Source organism: Thamnophis elegans, chromosome Z (genome assembly GCF_009769535.1).
Source record: "Thamnophis elegans isolate rThaEle1 chromosome Z, rThaEle1.pri, whole genome shotgun sequence".
NCBI classification, from domain to species: Eukaryota; Metazoa; Chordata; class Lepidosauria; order Squamata; family Colubridae; genus Thamnophis; species Thamnophis elegans.
In genome coordinates this window covers 56,654,121-56,675,119 of record NC_045558.1, presented here as the reverse complement: position 1 = coordinate 56,675,119, position 20,999 = coordinate 56,654,121, and the positions used below count along the sequence as shown (strand labels likewise).

Sequence of the window (20,999 nt, the reverse complement as noted above, 5' to 3'; positions counted from 1 at the left end):
TTTTGAGATGTTACCTCTTGAAATTTCACAATATCTTATGCAGGACCATTGGAAATTTACCAAATGTGGCTATCTCAGAAGGTATCATTCAGTAGAAACTAATTTTGAAAATCCACTGAAATAATCGGGTCCCTTAGGAGCCATGAGTCCTTACACTCACGTAGATGATTAGTAAGAACTATGCCATAAACAGGATAGTCACCTAATCTGAGGCAATGAAGAATACTTTTCTCATCGTTTTAAGGGCTGAATAAATGTTAGAATACAAATGAAGTTAATAAATTGGACTTGATGCTTTTTATTTACAGTGTAAATATGGTAATTGCAAATGCTACTAATTTATTAAAATATTACAATTTTCTAATTTTAGTTTTAATTTTAAATGTCACCTTAAAAATGCCAGGAGTAAAAGTTACAGTTTTCTTGATAAAAGTACACAGGGAAGCACAACTAAATGTTCAATAATATATATCATACATCTATTGTTTTCTAAAGGTATTGGGAACACTAATTAGGATTGATTGGCATTGTAGTTTGATAGATGCCTGCTATTTTTGCTCTGATTAAAGAAAGTAGTACTGTATTGTAGGCTTAGACTCTGAACAAACTGAACCATTAGCTGACAATGTTTGCAATCTAGAAAGGCATCAAGTTAGAGAAAGCAAAGATATGACTAAAGTGTGTGCATAACTGTATTCCTATTTGGTAAGTAGTATTTACAATAGGTTCTTAATTATTAATTAATTATTAATAAACTGCTTGTATTTTCTTATGCAGAAATATAATTCTTATATCAAAGAACCAAAATGGCACTGGCTACACATAATGAGTTCAAAAACTTTAACAAGGGGATATGGACTACAAAAGATGGCAAGAAGCGTTGATTATGGCATCTGAATTTTGCTGCTGAGAGTTTTCACCACACTCCAGTTTTCCTTCTTCAATAAAGTGCAGAAAAAGCACTCGGGGAGAGACTTATCTGAAGATCCCATCTGCTGGAGGGAATGATTGGGTTTAAAGGATGTCCTCATCCTTCCCGTAGTACAGGTGCTGGTAGAAGGAGCATGTTGGGTAAACCAGGAATTCTACCATTTTCTATGAATATAACCCACAACTAGGAATATTCTGCTTTTTTCCCCTTTCAGAATCAGCTTACTCTGATTTTACCTTCATTCCTTGGGCCGAGAGATGCTGTTATGTAAATTCAACACACAATTCTCACTCATGAAAAAGAATACCTGCTTTCTGTCTCTAGAAGGCAGTGATACGCAGCAATGTCTGACTCGAGTTGTGTTTTAATGGAAAGTAGAGTTTCATGATTTCTTTGCTGCTGCTCAGTTTCTCCTTGGATTTCTCTTACTTCTGCTTCCAGTTTGGCAATGACAGAGCCTAAATTCTGAAGCTCTATGTCATGCCAATGCTTGACATCATAAAGAGAATTTTCTAAGCCTCTCTTCTGTAAAGACAAAACATCCATGAAATGTTGAACATTAAATATTTTGCATTTCTGTCTTTAGAGAAACAATTATTAAATCCAAACATGCTAGTTTTTCAAATATAGAATCCTCTCAGATACATATTAATTTCTAGAAGAAAAAGATATTAATAAATTATTCCTGCAAAATATCTGTTATGCACAGACTGAAGAATTCCAGTCAAAGAGATTATTTGGTCATCAAAATAAATACTGATCAGGAGCATTTAAATAGTGCTATTGTTGCTGCCCTTAATATTTTGGTAAAAGGTCAAAGGTATTTTTCCAGATGACATCAGTATTGTTCGTATTATCATAGTGCATTCCAAAATTCAAGTTAAAAATGGATAATTTAGTAATGATTACTGTTTTATCAGAAAGTGGGTTCTAGTTCATGATTTGTAAAAACTCATGAAAAGTGTTTGATGGTAAACAGTTTAGAGTTGGTAAGCTGTTTATTAAGAATGCACTAGTGTAGAAGCCCCCAAGCTTTGGGGACCATTTGATATTTTAAGAACATCCGAACTCAAAAGAAAATGGTTATTCTAGGGGTGAGGGATCCAGTTCATAAAATGGCTGCTCTACTGTAATACATATGAGCAAAAGAGACAATTAAGCATTTTAATAGTGAAATGGAAAAACTGATGTCTAATATGTAGCCTTTTAACATAAAAGTTTTATATCTTAAGTCAAAGGGTACCTGCTATTTTTCAGTTAATTTGAAAAGCCTTTTTGAAGAGATCAGTCCAGACATTGCATTAATCTTGGTTTTAGTGAGCTATGTTGAATAAATACTGCTTTTCTATATCATTCAGATAGAAGCCATGGTTTATAAATATAAGATAAGTCCACTAACATTCCAAGTCAAAATAAAGTCATTTTCACATAATATGTGAACCAGATCAATGATTTGTGCCAGAAAGATATCCCTGCTCCCTTACTCACCAGTGTTTTCAGAGATTCAGTCTCTATTTGCAGGCTTTGAATTTTGCAGGCTGTTTCATGAAACTCTGCCCTTAGGGATTCAGCCAACTCTGCCTCTTGTGTTTGTACAGCAGGCACTGTTTCTGTGAATTGCTGACATAAGAGTGATAAATAAAAACATTGTTTTATTTTCCAATCTCTTATAGGTATATTAGAGAAAAATGAAAGGAAAATTATTGCGTTTTGGATCCAGCTCTTTGATTATTAACATAAATAAATATAAATATTGAATATAAATATTGTCAGAAGAAAATGGAAATAATGCTAATGAGTAGTGCTTCAGATTGCTAAGAAGAAGTGCTGAGTTTGTCTAAGTAAACACCACACCTATAATTCATTTTATTGGCTCTATCTTGTTTTCAGGATTGTGGCTGTTCTAATGAGTCACAGATAAAGGTTACTTTTGTCAAAATACATTTCCATGTATTTGGAAACATCTCTTCTTAATCAAATCAGAAGCTTTGGACAGTTAATGAATAGCATTACATTAAATGTAGAAGTACACAACTGGGTTAGATTTAGATTATACTAGTGTCATTTCAATTCCAGTAAAACTGATGCCACTGAAATGAGATAATTTGACCCATAAAGTTATACTGTAAGTATGACTTATAGGCAGGAACCAAGTCAGTGAACTAACAGTTGCCTAAATTTCTTAATTTCCTTCAACAGCCAGCTTTTTGTCATCATCATCTATCCTACTTTAGACACATGCAAAGACCCAGGTCTCTGGAAAAGGCTCTAATGCTGGAAAAGAAGGAAAGGGATGAAGAGGATGACCAACAGCAAGATAGATAGAGTCAGTTATCCTGAATAAGTGCACCATTGGGAGACTTGAAAGGACAAGTTAGAGCAAGAGCGTTGCAGAAAAAACTATGTGGTTGCTAGAAATGAAAATAATTTAATAGCACAAAATCACTCCAGGAACAATTCTGGAGAAATCAAAAGCTTCCCATACTCTTGACCTTTGGATTAGCCTGCTTTTGATTGGGGGTGAGGGTGGGTAACCAATTCATATTTGTTTTGGGGGTTTCCATTCTTTTATTTAACAATAGTTTCACTTAACAATTTGAAGCTAAATTGTGATAAAATAGAGGAGCAGCAATTGCTAGATAGCAGAGCTATAGATAATTCTAGTTGCAATTTGCAAGCATCAAAGAGCCTAATTTGAATGTCTATAACTTTTTTCCTTTACTTTCCAAGTTAGGGACGTCCCAGGGGTGGGTTCTAACCGGTTCTCTAGAAGAGGTTCCACCGGTGGAACGCCCCCTTGCTTGCTCACCCCTGGGCCCCGCCCATCCAGTCACCGCGCGTCCGCTCGCTCCCCCGCCCATCCGGACCACGCCACTAAGAGCCCTGTAGAGAGCCCTTTGATCTCTTGTTGCCTGCTGAGTAAATAAGCTTTTTGCTGGCGCAGTGGTTTTGGGGCTAATGGGGCTTGGGTTTCCAGCCTGACAGCCCCCGCCGCTTCTGGATGTCTGTTGCAGTCGCGAGGAGCCAAGGAGAGCACGGAGAAGAGTGTGAAGGTTCTCAGCGCTTCGGGAAGCCGTGAAAGCAGCTGGGAGAGGCGCACAGCTTGGTTTAGCCTCCTTGGACGTCGCAGCAGCAGCCCCAATCTCGCCGTTTTTCGCATCAGGGTGTGCTGCAAGAGGGAGGGAATGAAGAGCTTTTCTGGATTGCTGGTGGTGGAGGTGCGGGCTTGTCACCCCGTGCTCAGCAAAGCAAATCCAGTGAAGTCCTTTGCACTGCCGGAAAAGGTCTTCACTCATTCCCTCTTGCAGCACGCCCCGATGCGAAAAACGCTGAGATCGGCGTGATTGGAGCTGCTTCTGCGACATCCAGGAAGGCTAAACCAAGCTGCGCACCTCTCTCAGTTACTTTTGCGGCTTCCCGAAGTGCTGAGAACTTTTGCGCTCCACACTCTCCATGGCTCCTTGCAACTGCAATAGACCTCCAGAAGAGGCTTTTGGGGCTAATGGAGCTTGGGTTTCCAGCCCAACAGCCCCTGCCGCTTCTTCTCTGCTGGTCCAGAGCCCATCCGGGAAGACGAGGAATGTGAGGGGGATCCCTCCCCCTGCGGATGGGCTCCGGACCAGCGGAGCCACCTACTTTTTAACCAGGGGGCTATCAGAGAGAAGAGGCAGTGCATGCCCATGGACTTGTGCAGCAGCCAAAGAGTGCCTGGTTAAAAAGATCGCCTTTTTGGTACTAAATATTATGGATGTTCAGCTAAAATAAGATACGAGGATTTGATGTTAATAGAGGATTCTACAAAAAAGTAAATGAAATGTCAGCAGGTGTTATGGATTAATTCTTTGGCATAGTTAAGGTTGAAGGATGTTTAAATAACTAGTCAACTAAAAGTGGAAGTATGATGATGTTAATATGGTAAACATCTGAGTTAAGATATTTGAATTAATATGAATTAATGGAAGAGATGCACCAAAACATGTTGTAACCAGCTGAAATACTTTTTTTTATATAATATATACCTTTGTTTTTGTTTTTGTTTTTTCTTCCCTGCCTTGTCTTTTGTTCTTTTTGTCTTTTTCCCCCCCTCTTTTTTGATTTTTTCTTTTCCCACTGGTGTGGGCATGTATTGTTTAAGATTATTATCTTTATTAATATTTTTAAATAATAATTACAGTCAAATGAAAATGGATATATGATGATGGTGACATGTATGAATATTTGAGTTAAAATGTTCGAGTTAACATGAAAAAGATCGCCTGGCTAAAAAGAAGATAACCGTCTGGTTAAAAAGAAGGACGAGGCTCCGCTGGGTTGGGAGGGAGAGAAGACAGACAGACAGAGACACAGAGAGAGACACACACACACACAGAGTGAGTGATTAAGTGAGTGAGTGAGAGACAGACAAACTGTAATAGCTCCTCTCCTAACTTGAGAAAGTAAAGACTCTTGAAACGGATTATTTCAAAAGGAGCCTTTAATCAAGCAGGATGGGAACCATTAGAAGCAAAGCAGCACCTGAAAACCTTTAGGCCATGCAAATGGGATTAAGCTGATAATGACCCCTCCCCTTTGTCCAATGCAGATTCTGACCAATACACAAGTGTGAAGATGCTTCCTTAACTCTTGTGCCCTGGGAGTCAATAAAGCACACGTTCCCATGGCTATCTCTAGTTAGACATCAAAGTTATATATCCCACATGGCTACCATAAACATCCCTCCAGAGATGTTGGGACCTTTAGTCTCCCGGTGACAGGAAACCTGTTGTAAAGTTGTAAAACTCAGTTGTTTCAGATGTAGCTAATGATTTAACTCCGAGGCTCCCCTCCTCCCAATTGAATGGCAGTATCACTTTTAGGGATCTCTCTCTCTCTCACACACACACACACACACACACACACACACACACACTTATACACACAGAGTGACAGAGAGAGAGAGGAAGGGAGGGGGGAGAGAGAGAGGAAGGGAGGGAGACACACACAGTGAGAGACAGACAGACAGACAGACACACACACACAGAATGACCAATGGGGGAGGGAGGAGAGAGACAAAGATACAGACAGAGAGAGAGAAAGACAGAAAGAGAAAGAGAGAAAGAAAGGAAAAAATAAATAAAGAAAAAAGAAAAGAAAATGGGAGAGATGAAAGAAAGAAAGAGAGAGAACTTATGACCACAATTGAGCCCAAAATTTTGGTTGCTAAGCAAGAGCATTGTTAAGTGAGTTTCACCACATTTTCTGAGTTGGCCACGCCCACATGGTCACATGACCACTGAGCCACTCCCATGAAACAGGCCACACCTACATAATAGGTTCTAAAAAAAATTGAAACCCCCTACTGGGACATCCACAATGAGGATTACTGTAGAAGTCAAAAAGGCAGCTGCAACCATGTGCTTGAAGGCTTGTCCTTTATTTTGTATGCATTGCATGACTTTTTGTCCTCTTCTACACATGCACTGGATCAAATGCAAATCCTGTGAGTCTGGTGTTTTACTATTTCCTGCTGCATTCTTGGTTATATTTACAATTTTGCTGAAGAATTCTGCATAATTCAAAAGCTTATACTATATGCTGTTTGATTATGTTTTATTGACCTAAAAGAATTTGAAGTTAATTCTTACAGCTAATTTTGTTCCATGCTTACCTTAGCATGGAGCAAGATACCAGTCTCAGCATAGTTTTGTTCAATATTTTTCTCCCATTGAATCTGGATTTTCTTCAAAATGTCATCCAGGCTAATTTCAATGGGGATTTCTGATTCTTCCAGTGGTGATAAAGCAAGCTGTTTGTAAAGGATTTTGATATCCTGAAAATAAAGTTGTTACAAATAGATGACCAATTCATTTAAATAAATAAAATAATCTTTATAAAAAAACAGAAGCACATATTTTAACAAAACTCAGAGTAATTACTATTTGTTGCAACTTTGTTGCTATGCAGTGCATTTGCCTCTATAGTAAGGTGTTGAAAGAGAGCTATTTCTCAACTTGTATTTCATAATAACTGCTAGAATTTAATAGAAACACAAAAATCTCATTGTCGCTTTAAATGGCAACTATGAATATATTTCTCTTGAGAACCGGTCATGTTCCAGAGTGTCTTAAAACGAATGAATGGTTTACAAAATAATTTAACTCGTCAGTCTAATAAACAGTTATCCCAGTGCTATGACTCAGATGGTTTGCATTGCTTCAGAAGTTTTTATTTAAACCCGGTACATTTTTTGATGTTCATAAATACATGAAAAAGCCCTTCTGGTACATATTGAGAGCCCATCTAATCTACCACTATTCCCATAATGGATAGCCAGATCTCTCTGGGAACTCCAAAATGTTTGGATTCCACAGCCACTGATATTTACAACCATGATGATGAAAGCTGTACATCTGTTAGTGAATGTATGCTAAAGTACAGTATACTTTAGAATGTATACTGTAGTCATTGCTTATTTTCCCTGATGTTCTGTGAAAAAACAGAACAGCCTTGAATACATATCTGTTTGTCTCAGTTTATAATACTTTGTTTAATTACTAAGACGTGCAGTGCCTGTGAGACCTCCGACAAGCAACTGGGTGTCGCAGGGGCAGTGGAGTGTGTAAGAGTGCGCAGCGTGAATGCATGACCAGGACGCCCGGCCCTGCGCGCAGTGTACCGGTAGCGACAGGGAGAGGAACCCACCACTGGTTCTAATGCTAATTAGACTTTCATCAGTGCATAGTATTACAAAATGATAAAATGCTTATTGATGGCATTAAAATTCTGGTATTAAAATGTCCTTGTCAGACCTAAAGTTCATTTCCATCTTTTGTTTAGATAGAAGTAGAATACATATATTTTTTTGTTTCTCAGGATTGATTTACCTCTTCATGATTTTTTGACAGCAAAGCTAGTTCTTTCTTCATGTTTTCTATCTGACTCTCCAAGTCTACTTTAGTCAAATTAGCATGATCAATTACTTTATAGAGAGAATTAATTTCATCTTCTACTGCCTTTCGAAATGGTTGCTCATTTTCATACCTGCAGTATAAATGAGAATATATCAAAATAATATCACAAAGTTTAGACTTCTGGCATGAAGAACTACTATTAATTGAAGTTGCCTTCTGATGGAAGAGGATTGGGTTCCAGTTTCCTCAATTTACAATTCCTTTCTTTTTTAAATATTAAAATGCATATTTATTTTTACTTTTAATTTAATGTTACCTGTCTTTAACATCTTCAGCACATGCTTGAATACTTTCTGTTTGCAACATGAGGCGGGCATTTTCCAGAACTGCATCCCCTACCTATAACAGTTCAAAGAGTCAAACATAAACAAAATATACAATCTATATCCAAAATTGTATACGGATGGAACTCTAGAATAACATCTTACTCAGGTGGTGTTTGCATAGACGTTACTTAATCTTCTCCTGACAGCAGTGTAAAGTGGAAAAAATTGATGAATCTTCAGAGTGAACCACTGAATAACATCTGCATGGCACTATTGCTATTGGAATTACTTAAAAGTTTTATAGGTCCTATATATTACAAGCATGTTTCCTGTACATTGTATTTTCAATGAGATGGCATTCCTCTGTTATAGTGTGTGATAATTCCTAAGTGATGATTGTAAATCCCAAAATGCAAAAAAAAGGTCAAATGTTGACATATTTCTCATAGGAGTTTGACTTTTCATAACAAGCATGTTGTTTGATATCTTATCTATCAAGCCCACCCCTCCTCCGATTTGTTTATTTTTTGATCCCCTGAAATAAGTTATGTTTGTGTATATGTTTGAAATGTGTGATTATTTCATATACACTATTAGCTTTTTTGGACGTTTATCATTGGTAAATGAGTGGATAGCCAATAACAGGATAGCTCCCACATATTGTACTTGTATGATTATGTTTCCAAAAGCTGAAAAGCAGTTGTGGGAGACTTGCAAACGGGGCTTCCCTATGCTGTTAGCACTTATGCTTTGAATAATATTAAGTTTCACTGATTAGTGTGTCTGTATTCCCTGAACAAAATTGTAATTCTAAGATGTGACAAGGTTGAGAATATAATGAAAATTGTACTTTCTTCATTACATATAGAATCATACTGGTAAAAAGGTTATATAATTGCATAAACATGAACAGTTCTGGCAGTATTTCTCTTAATTGTTCAATCCTTTTCAATAACTACTTCAAAGAGAAACAACTTTGCATTCTTTCATATTTTCTTGTGAACCACTCAGAATTGTGGAGTCAGGGGATACACTAAATAAAGCAGTAAAAACTTACAGATACCCTATGGAAATGCTCAAACCTAATTTGAAATTTGAAAACAATATAAACAATAGAATTTACTTTTATAAGATTAAATTACATCAAGTAAGAGGAAAATGTCATTTAAACTTCAATTTAAGTAGCCTCATCAAAATTGAAGTGAATTTGGCTGTGGTTAACAAATGCTTCATTTCATACTTACTTGATGATAAATGGTTGCCCAGCTCTCCCTTAGAGATCCCCATTTACTGTCAGTGGAAGATTTCTTATTCAGGTAAGCACGGATATGTCCTTCAAGTTCCTGGTTGACTTGCTCCAAAGTTTTCACCTTTTCAATGTAATCCACCAAGCATCTGTTCATATTTTCATAAGATAGGCTTCGTTCTTTTTCCAATCCTTGGAATAGCGGTATGGTTGTACAAGAACTATGAAGACCTTGTAAGAAAACACTGCTTATCCCCAAAGCTCTGCGGGATATCCGTGTGCCCAGGCTGCTGACACTTTCCATAGGTACAATACCTATGTAAGCAGCAGATGGTCTTAAGAGGCTTCCTCCTCTGCTAATACTAAATCTATGGCTTATGGGCACTGATCTTTCCTCAATAGAAGTTGAGGGTTCATGTTCTGCAAAGGATGCCCTGCTTTTGGGTAAGGACATGCTGTACTTCAGAAGGTTTGCACTAAATGAATTCACTCTCCTTCCCCTGCCCTTCTGATGTTGCACATATTCATAGAAATCTGCAAAGTGCTCTCTCATATATTTCTGGAACATTTCTCATTGTTTGGGGCTGCCTACCTCAGGCATATTTGTTAGAACAATTGTTTGGGTCATTTCACTTGGTCAGCAATCTATTTCATGAGAAATCTGCTACAAGAGCAAAATGCAATACAGACAATGTAGTAGAGGATCATTATAGATTGTGGGGGTGGGGATCCTCTTTGCAACGTTTGGCTTACTTGATTTCAGCCAGTGTAGTTTTGCTAGAGTCAGGTTTTCAGTGTCAATGTGTTGTTTTCCCAGCAGTCATCTCACAAGCTGCCAGGAACTGTGTGGTACAGTGGACTCTAACAACCATGGCCTTGAAACTGCTGTGACTTGCTGTGCCTATCTGTTGATAGGATACAGTTAAAATGAATGTGGATTTTAAGAACCACATTTATAAAGTTTGGAATAAATACAGAGAAAAGTATCTTTTTTGGGGGGGTGTTACCCCAAGAAGCCTTTTTATAGAAGGAAATCACAGGGAACCCTCACTGACGGATTTATAATGAAATAATATCCTTTGTTCCAAGTGAACCCACTCTTAAATCAAAATAAGAGCTAGAAAGTCATACATGTCACTGGTTTACCTATCTACAATAGAAAATAAGGGTTTGCTTTGGATAAAAAAATTATGGTTTTGAAGTTGCTAAAAATGACATTGAAATATACTATGTACTAATGAACATCTTAAAACTAAGGTTAATAAAATGTTTCATTGAACCTACAGAGAGAGCATGCCAAATATTGTATCATTCAATAGGCTGTAAATGTTGGTTATAATAAAATGTTAAAGCAATGGGAAATATGTGGACTGAAGGCCTGAAATTCACATTGAATTATAATCTTAAAAATAAAATGCTGAACCAGTAATATTTAATATCATATAAATTATCTAAGATGCATAGGATGTTTTGAACGTTTCTTGGAGATACAGATATAAGGAAAAATTATATATATGACTTACTGCTTAATGGGAAAAGTACATCATGGGAACAGAAATGAGATAAAGACAATGAATATAATACAATGGGGGAAAAAACTTGCAAGAAATATTCATACCATGATTAGAAGTAAGTAGAAAGAGACCCATAATAGAAGATGGAATCAAGATGGAATGTGAAATTGTAATGTCCATTGTAATGCATTCTAGTTTCATATTAATTTAGTGATGGCTCACCTCAGAAATATTTTTAGCCCAGGACTAAGCATAATATTCAATGAAACATGCCAGAATATGGCTGTATCCAGTGCTAATTGAACAATATTAATAAGTACATAAAACTATTCAGAACAGTTTCAACACACTTTCAAAAATTCTGAAACAGAAATGGTGGTGAATCAATGTATAAATAAATGAATGTATACTGGCTATTGGTAATTGCTTTTAAATGGTTGTAATACCTGTAGCCCTCCAAATGGCATAAGATCTGTTACTTGGCAGAGCATCTATTCTCCATAGTATTTTCCTGACCAATTTAATTCCACTTGGCACTTTTGAATGAAAAAAAATATATATGTTGGAACCCTAGAAATATGTATTTTCTGTTGCATGACCGGACTTCTGGAATGAGCCCTGCTCCTGAAATCTGGATAATCACTGCTGGTGTTTTATAGAGTCTTGAATTTTTGACTTTTTGCTCAGATTTTTAGCTAGGATAAGTGTAGGTCATTCTGAGGAATGGGAATGCTATCTGGAATGCTATCTTATTTTTTATTATTGTGTTTCCCTGAAAATAAGATAGGGTCTTATTTTCTTTTGTCTTTTGAAAATAAGCACTTGGCCTTATTTTGGGGGAGATCTTATTTTTGAGAGGCAGGTGGCAAGTGTGGTCACCTCATGGCTGCTGCTGTGTTACAATATTTTCGGGGGAGGGTTTATTTTAGTGCATACGCTCAAAAACCCGATTTGGTCTATTGGCTTCCGGTTTGAGATTGCTTGCTGACGGGAGCTGATCGTTTCGGCTCCAGAATCTTGGACACGTTTAACTGTCAGATGAGCCATCCATCAGCCATCTGACAGCTTGTTACCTTTTTCTTCGGGTCAGAAGATAAGGTGAGCTTTCTGCCGGGCATTGTGCCAACCAATTCTCGCAGATTGTTTCTGGGAGGGGGGGGGGAGGCCAGCTGACGGCAGAATTGCCTCAATGCCAGGAATTCCTGCTGCATTAGCAGCACAAAGCAACTCTCAAATCCTCAGAACAAAACTTGATTTATTGATTCCAAGACGAGTGGACCCCGTACATGTGAATTTTTAATTGTTTGTATCAATTCTTAGCTTCAGTTTTTTGTTTTTACAAGAATTCCTTCTGATATCTTCCTTTCTAAAGAGATACTCAAAATGGCGCCGAGCAGCTTCGTAACACTGCTCGAGTTTTGAATTTCTACAGAGTTTAAAACCTCAAAGGGAAGGAGTGATTTAATACTAAATTAATCAGTAACAGCTGCACAACTGACTAGCACAGACTTATTAATTGGTTGAAGAAGATTAAGACTTGGAATGGCTTTTAAGCAGCCCTCCCCCCGGCTTCAAAAGTTCGTTTGTCCCTGGAACGAAACCACAGTCTTCACTTCCTCTCCCCACAGGCAAGCTACTGACTAAAGATTTTTTTCAGAAGGAGCTGGCTGAGGCATTTAAAAATTTTGCAGCTACGATGGAAATAAAACTTAAGGAGGAGATATTGGTTGCACATAAAGATCTGTCTGATAAACTTGAGACTCGGGTTCAGAAGATCAGGGATGATATGCTGGGGGTTATTAATTTGTTAACAGAATATCTCGGAAATTGAAGACAGATTAGACTATCTTAATGATGCCAAGACTAATATGGTATCGAAAATAGACGTGGTACAACAAAAAGTTGGAAATGCTGAAAAAGAAATTATTATGCTACAGTATAGACAAATGGAGTTTGCTTTAAGAATAAGAGGTTTGCGTGAAAACAGTCAGGAGAATTTGAAACAGATTCTCTCAGAAGCCTTTGATAATCTGTTGGGAAGGCCAGGGGGAAATTATGATTGGCAAATTGATAAGGTTTATCGTGCTAGCTTCTGGCTGGCAAAACAGAAGCAGCTCCCAAGGGACATTGTGATTTACTTTACTACAAGAGACATGAGGAATATGATATTGCAAGAGTCCTAAGCTTCAAATTGGGGGTCAGGAAGTGATTGTTCTGAAAGAGATACCACCTCAAATGCTAAGATCCAGGAAAGACTATGTTTTTTTAGTTGAAGAGCTTAAAAATCGTCAGCTACAGTTCAGATGGGAGGCACCAGTTGGACTATCATTCATCTTTGAGGGGCAAAGATACCGTCTTAAATCAGTAGGAGAAGCTTGAGACTTTTACCATAATATCTTGAAGGCCGGACATCCTGCCCCACCTGGACCTAGAGAAAGAGAACAAGAAGGACAAGATAGACAGCAAACTACACAACTATCAACAAGGATGGATCATCTCTCTCCCTCAGAAGTACAAGGCGCCAAGGAACAAAGTCAAAACCGTGTGATTACCAGACGAATGGATCAACAATTAAAAAAAACAACAATCAACTAATTACCAATGATTTGTTTTCTAGGGTGAAGAAGATAAAGATATGTGCCAGAGTTTCATCAGTTCATAACTCAGTTTGGATGGAGTTGGGAGGGGTGATGCAATCAAGAAGGGGTTGGGAGATTAAATGAAAATGTATTTAGACATGAGAAATATACTAATGAATGTAAAAATTGTTAGAAGAATACTTTGTTTTTAATATGAATAAGGGTACATCTATGGACTGAATGTACAGCTGTAGAGATTAATTTGACTTTGCACTTAATAACTGTAGTTAGATTGTCGGTGGCACAATACTGGAAGAAGGAAGACTTGTCTATAATTCAAGAAAGGACACCGAAAGTCACAAATTAGCCGAGATGGCTAAAATACCTGCATAGCTTAAGCACCAATTAAACGATAGCAATAGCAATAGCAATAGCAGTAGACTTATATACCGCTTCATAGTCCTTTCAGGCCTCTCTAAGCGGTTACAGAGAGTCAGCATATTGCCCCCAACAATCTGGGTCCTCATTTTACCCACCTCGGAAGGATGGAAGGCTGAGTCAACCCTGAGCCGGTGAGATTTGAACCGCTGACCTGCTGATCTAGCAGTAGCCTGCAGTGCTGCATTTAACCACTGCGCCACCTTGGCTCTGATATACGAGAGATATAATGACACTGGGCAAAATGGATTGATTATATACAAAATAAATATGGATAAACGAGATGGGGAAAAATGGATTGATTATATTCAAAATAAATATGGGACTAAGAAATTCCAGATAGCTTATGATTAACACCAGGACTGATATAAATTGTTTAAAGTTAGTTTAGCAAGGAGGAGTTAAGCTCAATGTAAAGAAGTTATCAATTTTTTTACTCTTTTTTCCAATATATTTTAGACTGTTTTTGTTAAAGATTTATACCCTGTATGGGTTCTGGGAAGTCGGGGGAGGGAAGGCTGAGGGGGGGGGGTTGGGGGGTAGGAGGGAGGGAGGTTTGACGAGGGGTGTTAGATTTTAATGTAATATGATTGCACATGTATACTGTTTTCTCTTATTTTTTCTTTAAAACTACGATATGTTAAGTATATTGTTATGGAAGTATAAATACTATCAACATAGATTGGAGTTTGCTCAGAAGCGGAAATACACCAATGAGAGGAAGAGTGGGAAACAGAAGGGAGATGGGAAGAGAGGGAGAGGAGAGGGTAAGGGGGGAAGATGAGGAGGATAAGGAGGAGTGGAATGTAGAGAGAAAGATGGGAAGAGAGGGAGAGGAGAGAGGGTAAGGGGGGAAGATGAGGAGGATGAGGATAAGGAGGAGTGGAATGTAGAGAGAGGAGAAGGGAAGGGGAAGTAGAGTAGGAAAGGATGAGGGAGGGAAGATAGGAAGTAGGAGAGAGGTAGAAGAAAGAGGTGTATGGAGAGCAGAAGAGCTAATAATGGGTTTTTATTTTAGGGGGCGTGATGACAAGAGGAACTGATGTAATCATTATTTACATTATTATGATACTGGCTATGTATAGTATACATGTGATTGTATGTTATGAAAATGGAAATAAAAATTTTTTTTTAAAAAAAAAACTGATTGGATCTATTATCTGGGGAGGTCTTGTTTGGGGGAAAACAGGGTACTTTTATTATTGTTATATTTGTTTCTCCCCCTTTGTTATTTGGGAACCTTCCAGAGTCAATGGAAATTGATGATGATTACAATAATGGAAGATCAGATTGGAAAATTAGATCAGCAAACTAGGATTAAATGCAAGCAAGCTAGAACAGATGAAATAAAGAAGTGAAAGAGCAAGAAGACCTAGGAATACCTGATGAAAAAATATCACTTAGAAACAAGTAAGGTAAGGAAGCACTGGAAATATCGTGTTCCCCTGAAAAACATGTTTTATTCCAAAAACAAGCCCTAGCCTGCTTATCATACCCCAAAAATAAGCCATAGTGAAGGGGGTGGGGTGACCAGCAAAGGAGGCAGCCATTCCCTTCCCTGGTCACCTCATGGAGGCTCAGTCCCTTAATCATGGCCTCAAGGATCAGCTGAGCCAGCTAGGGCCAGGAGATGCTTCTCATTTTGTCTCTCTGGGCACCTGGAGGTATTTCCAGCACACTCTTGTCAGTCCTGGCCCTGCCCACAGCACCAGGCAACCTTGCAGCTGAGCGCCCCTCCCTTCCACATCTTATCTTGTGGCTCTGAAGCAGGCAGCGACCACGGTTTGTGCTCTGGAGCTTGGGTCTTGCTCAGGCTGCTGCTATGACAATGCAGAAGGCAGTGTGATGCTTTGGAATCTACTCTCCCCTCCTCACCTCTGCCCAGCTGCTGGGCCTGCTGCATCTGCCTGCCTGCTTCTGATATTTCTCCCTCTCCCATATCTCAAGCAAAATCAAACCGTGATGAGACGGCCAACAAAATCTGAGGAGAGCCCGCACTTCTGCCTGCCTGCTCTATTGTACTCACCTAAACCAGATACCCCCCTCTCTGCTCATCAGCCCTACATGGACACACATCCAAAAAAATGCTCCCTCTGCGTCTTCAGCAGAAGGAAAGGATGATAAGGAAAATGGGGGGGGGAGAGTTCCTGCTGATCCTCCTTTCCTTGGGGATTCCTGTTCATGGCGAAATGGTTGGTGAATTTGCTTGTGAGGTATTCCTAAAGCCTCAGCAGGAGGGGAGGGTTGCTAGAATAGTAGGCTGAGAAAGGGTTTAATACGCGATGTGTTAGTATGGGCCAAGCTTGGCATTTCATCTTCTTGCCTTTTGTGAACTTTTGGCTGCACACAAGGAAAACATGTAGCAGAGACCCTGGCTTCTCTCCCCCAAACTCAACCAGAAATGGGTCATGTTGTAGTACATGTGAGTGGCGGCACAACAAGCCTTGTCGCCTCCTGCCATAGGTGACTGCCACTGGTGCAACAAACAAGATGCTGCCGCTTGGCATGCGTGACGTAACAATAATCCTCACAAATACCTATTTCTGATGGGGTTTGGAGGAGTGAAAAGCCGGGGTCTCTGCTGTGTATGCTTTCATTGCATGCAGCCAAAAGTTCACTAAAGGCAGGAAGGTGAAATGCCAAGCTCAACCTGTATCAACACCTCACGTATTAACCCCACTTTCTCAGCCTACCACCCAAGCAACCCTCCTCTCCTGCTGAGGCTTTAGGAATGCCTCACAAGCAAATTCACCATTTCGCCATGAACCATTCTGCTCCCAACTGAGGACAAAGCTAAAGCAGGAAGAAGCTGCAGCTGTGGCTCCAACCATGCCTGCTTGCTGGTCTCAAGCATGCTCAGTGAACATCAGCAATGCCTTTGCTGCAGCAGAGGCCAAAGCCAAACTTTATCTGGGATGCTGAGCTGACCTGAAGGGTGCAGGGATTAAAACATCCCACAAAAACTAGTCCTAGCGTTATTTTGGAGGTCACAAGAAAATAAGATTGGATCTTATTTTCAGGAAAACACGTGTACTAAAGCAGCAAATAACAGCTACAGGCAAGAAGAGCAGCAGATATGAAACTCATATTGCATATCATAAAACAGATTCTCCAGTTTCAAACCAGTTAGAAATGTTCCTACCAATCCATCAATGGAGAGACGGCAATAAATCAGTCAATATCTGACAAAGAAGAACAGTGCAATTTTGGGCACAGTTATGGCACCCCAAAGAAATACAAGAATGCTGCTTGGCTAAAGGAAGTGGATAAGAATAAAAAAGGTGAAATTAATACAATTTGTAATAACAGTAGAAACGATGGCGGAAAGAGCAAGGAAGGTCAAAAAATGGTCAATAGCAAGTGAAAATGAACTGCAGGGTTTTTAGTTGAAACATTTGAGTGGCTACACTCATTGCTAAACAGTTTAACAACTGCAAGGAGGTGAATTGAAGAGTTGCTAACATAATGAAAGATGCCGCAAAAAGAGCCATGGTGGTGAAATGGTCAGAGTGCAGTACTGGAGGTTACTGCTGCTGATCACCGGCTACCAGCAGTTTGGCAGATCAAAATCTCACCAGGCTCAAGGTTGACTCCGCCTTCTATCCTTCCAAGGTCAGGTAAAATGACCCAGATTGTTGGAGGCAATATGTTGACTCTGTAAAAAATGCTTAGAAAGGGCTGTAAAGCATTACGAAGTGGTATATAGTTTAAGTGCTATTGCTGAAAAGAGCAGCATCAGGCTACTATAGGCCCATTAACTGCCTTCTAACAGTATAGTAACTATGCAGTAAAATGGCATCTATTTGAAAAAAGATTCTTTCTACCTGAGGAGAAAGGAAACTGCCCTAACAGCAGAGGAACAAAAGATCAACTCCTAACTGACAAGATAAAAGACCAACTTAAATGTAGCATGGATTGTTTAGAAGAAGCGGTTTGACTCCTTGCCACATGATTGGATAATCAAGTGCCTAGATATACCAGGATTCAGTAGAAACATCAGAAGCTTTGTGAAAGATCAATGGGACAATGGAAACCACGGTTGCTAGTCATTGGTGACAGATTGAGAGAGATTATATTGAGAATAATCTTTCAAGGAAACTCACTATCACCACTACTGTTTGTGATTGCACTTATTCCTCTGTTAACAATACTGAATAATTCAGTCCATGGCTATCAAAAACATGAAAAACATCTGACAGGTTATCCCACCACCTTTATATGGATAATCTAAAGCTGTATGAAATACAACTGCAACTCAACATTGTCTGTATATACAACCACAAATGTGCAATCCTCAATCAAACAGAGAGAAATAGTGAAAACAGAAGGAATCAAGATCCCTATTGAAACAACACCAAGAGTCTGGGTGAAGATGAATGCTATAAATATCTGGGCATCCTTCAAGCCAATAAACTCAAGCATGCTGAAGTCAAGAACAAAGCCAGAAGTTAATACTTCAAGAGAGAGGAGGATCCAAAATTCCAAACTCGGTTAAGGAAATACCATTAAGGCAATAAACACCTGTGCAATTCCAGTAATTAGATACACATCTGGAATAATGGACTGGACTCAAGCAGAACTAAAAGCCTGGAGAGGAAGACCAGAAAAAATAACGACAATGAATTTTCTCCTCACAGCAATATTGACAGACTTTATTTAGCAGGAAAATAAGTGGGCCTGGAATGTTGCAAGTACATTAGATGGTTGAAGAAGAAACAGGGCATTGGAAAAATATTCTAAGGACACCAAAGAGGATGCACTGAAGCTAGTATGCCAGGAAGGCTTACTGAGTATTGGAAAGACCAAACTGTTCCACAAGAAAACCAAATGAAGAAAGCATAGAGATATGGGAAGACAAAGTATTACATAGCCAGTACATTAAAAAGGAGGCAAAACAATAAAAAGACAGAAGGAGCTAATTTTGGATGCACAAGATCAAAACTTAAGAACAAACACATACAAAACCAGAACTGAGAAGTCAACAACAGACAGCAAGTGCCACATTAGCAAAAAAGCTGAAGAAACAGAAATTGTCTAGTTAGCTACTGCAAGAAGACTGTACAGACTGACTACAAACAATGACAAGACAAAGCAGCAATAATAATACATTGGAAGATCTGCAATAAGTACCAGTTACCTTCAAGAAAGTACTGCTGGGGCCATAAAATAGAAAAAGTCATAGAAAATAAAGATGCTAAAGTGACTTTAGAATTCAAAGACTGGCACTTGCCACATAATGCCCTAGATTTTACACTAAATAGGGTTTGGCAACAACAGAAAAAAGTACCAAGAAAAACCACAAAATACAAAGGCTTGTGGGAAAAAAGTAGAATGATGGTGACAAAAAAATGCAAAGATTGCATTGAATTCAATCCCAAAATATCTGAAGCATCAAATACCATGATATGGACAAAATGTCCATTGGTCAGTTGCAACAGGCAGCTTTCTTTACTTGGAATAGCTTACATATTGTGAGAATATCTTTAACACCATCAATATCTTTAACCTATCCTAGGTTCTTGGCTAAAAATGTATAGTCAGTCTAACCTCTTGCAACCAACCATAATGCAAAAGATAACAAGTCCTGGGAGTAGCAACATTAGGAATTTTATCAGAAAGCCCTCCTGTGGAAAACAGGTTTGAACAGCCAATTATTAATCACTTGCTCCTATAAACATTTATCAGTTACATTATACAGCAAAAAGAAGCTGATCTTTATACTGAAATCTACTTTGTATACAATATTTGAATATTCAGAGAAATCTTGGGAACATATATCTCAAGCTCAGTTCTACATACCTGTACATTAAATGTGTATGTGCAAGTCCTACCCCACATACACTCTAAATATTTTTATTCTTGTTCATCGCAGAAACAAAATTTCTTTATAAGAAATTGATCATTAGATATTCTATCTCTGCTTTTTTGTCACCTCAAATTTTTGTATCTTATTTACTGAAAAATTTCTTTTTTTTAATCTGTGCTGCCAAATTCAACAAATAGGTATTTTTCACTAACCTCCTACCTGTAGAGAGCAGTATAGAGATAAACATAGATTTGCCCAGACTGATACTTGCCTAAATGGAAATTTAATGTAGAGTGGCGAAAAACCCCAATCTGAATATACCAGGGGTTTTTTTGTTGTTGATTTTGCTTAGAATAGCTTTTATTTTATAAATGAAGTTTGGTCTGTAAATTTTTTAATCACATAAAAAGAGGCAAGGAGCTGAAAATGTTTCTTATTTTTCATGGCTACACAAAGATTATATTTATAATATACATATATTTATATTCATAATTTGGAGATCGTAAGATAAAATGAAGAAGTGGAGCAAGGTTCATATTTCAGACACTTGTTCATGTCCTACAAATAGCGTCTCTTGACAGAAAGGGTTCACGAGAACCTGCCGGTGTCCCTGTAATCCCCATTGGCTGGAGAACGGGGTTTCAGAAAGGTGGTCCTAGAAAATATTGGGGAGGGGAGAAAAAAGATTTTAATTTTTCATCACATTAACTCTCATAAAACGAAATTGTTTATATTCATTCCTGCCATACAAATGGATTATAACATTGTTTTATTAAAGTATTATATAATTATGATTTGTATGTAGATTAGCTGATTCTGAACGATGCCCTCCAAGTAGAACTTCTTCATACTCAAGTAACTTGGGATGACGGTAACTGTAATTCATGTACAACTGAAGGGCTCCATTGCTTTGAGAGGCTTGGAATTTCAACTTGTAAAATGGAGCTATGTCAGTTCTGCCTAAAATCTCATGATTCAGTTTAAAAAAATTAAGATAGAGATACCATCTAAGATCTTTAATCTCCCACCTTTGGAAGATCAAACAAATGCAAATCACTTCATGCAAGGTTTCTACTTTTATTAACCTACACTAATTATTTGCTTCTTTGATTGCTATTGTTGCACATTTGTCAATTCCAACTGCTGCCAATGTCTTGTAAATTCTTTTGTGCTTTCAATTAATAAATTCAGTTCAGCTTTTGTTTTAAAACAGCTTCAAATCACCCATGTATACCAAGTGCGAAATTACAGTTCTTTCTTTGCAAGTTC

The 20,999-nt window shown here is 38.3% G+C and overlaps 2 protein-coding genes across 2 annotated transcripts in view; both read right to left on the bottom strand.

Moving 5' to 3' along the window:
• Positions 1 to 1,065: 1,065 nt before the first annotated feature.
• Positions 1,066 to 9,874, bottom strand: BFSP2 (beaded filament structural protein 2). Its single transcript, XM_032234549.1, has 6 exons — positions 9,392 to 9,874; positions 8,138 to 8,220; positions 7,795 to 7,951; positions 6,579 to 6,740; positions 2,420 to 2,551; positions 1,066 to 1,456 (listed from the first exon to the last, which is right to left on the bottom strand). The coding sequence occupies exons 1-6, from the start codon at positions 9,845 to 9,847 to the stop codon at positions 1,223 to 1,225; spliced, it is 1,224 nt and encodes a 407-aa protein (XP_032090440.1). The 5' UTR covers positions 9,848 to 9,874; the 3' UTR covers positions 1,066 to 1,222.
• Positions 9,875 to 20,262: 10,388 nt separating this feature from the next.
• Positions 20,263 to 20,999, bottom strand: part of TMEM108 (transmembrane protein 108) — a 31,233-nt gene continuing 30,496 nt past the window's right edge. The window contains 2 exon segments of the mRNA XM_032237788.1: positions 20,263 to 20,330; positions 20,333 to 20,391. Of these exon segments, the coding sequence (XP_032093679.1) occupies positions 20,263 to 20,330; positions 20,333 to 20,391 (127 nt within the window).

Coding starts and splice junctions, on each gene's coding strand:
- BFSP2 (XM_032234549.1), bottom strand. CDS start 9,847: ATGTCCTTACCCAAAAGCAGGGCATCCTTTGCAGAACATGAACCCTCA. Junction 7,952..8,137: donor GCTGAAGATGTTAAAGACAG/GTAACATTAAAT, acceptor TTTATACTGCAG/GTATGAAAATGAGCAACCAT. Junction 6,741..7,794: donor TGTCAAAAAATCATGAAGAG/GTAAATCAATCC, acceptor CTTTATTTTCAG/GATATCAAAATCCTTTACAA.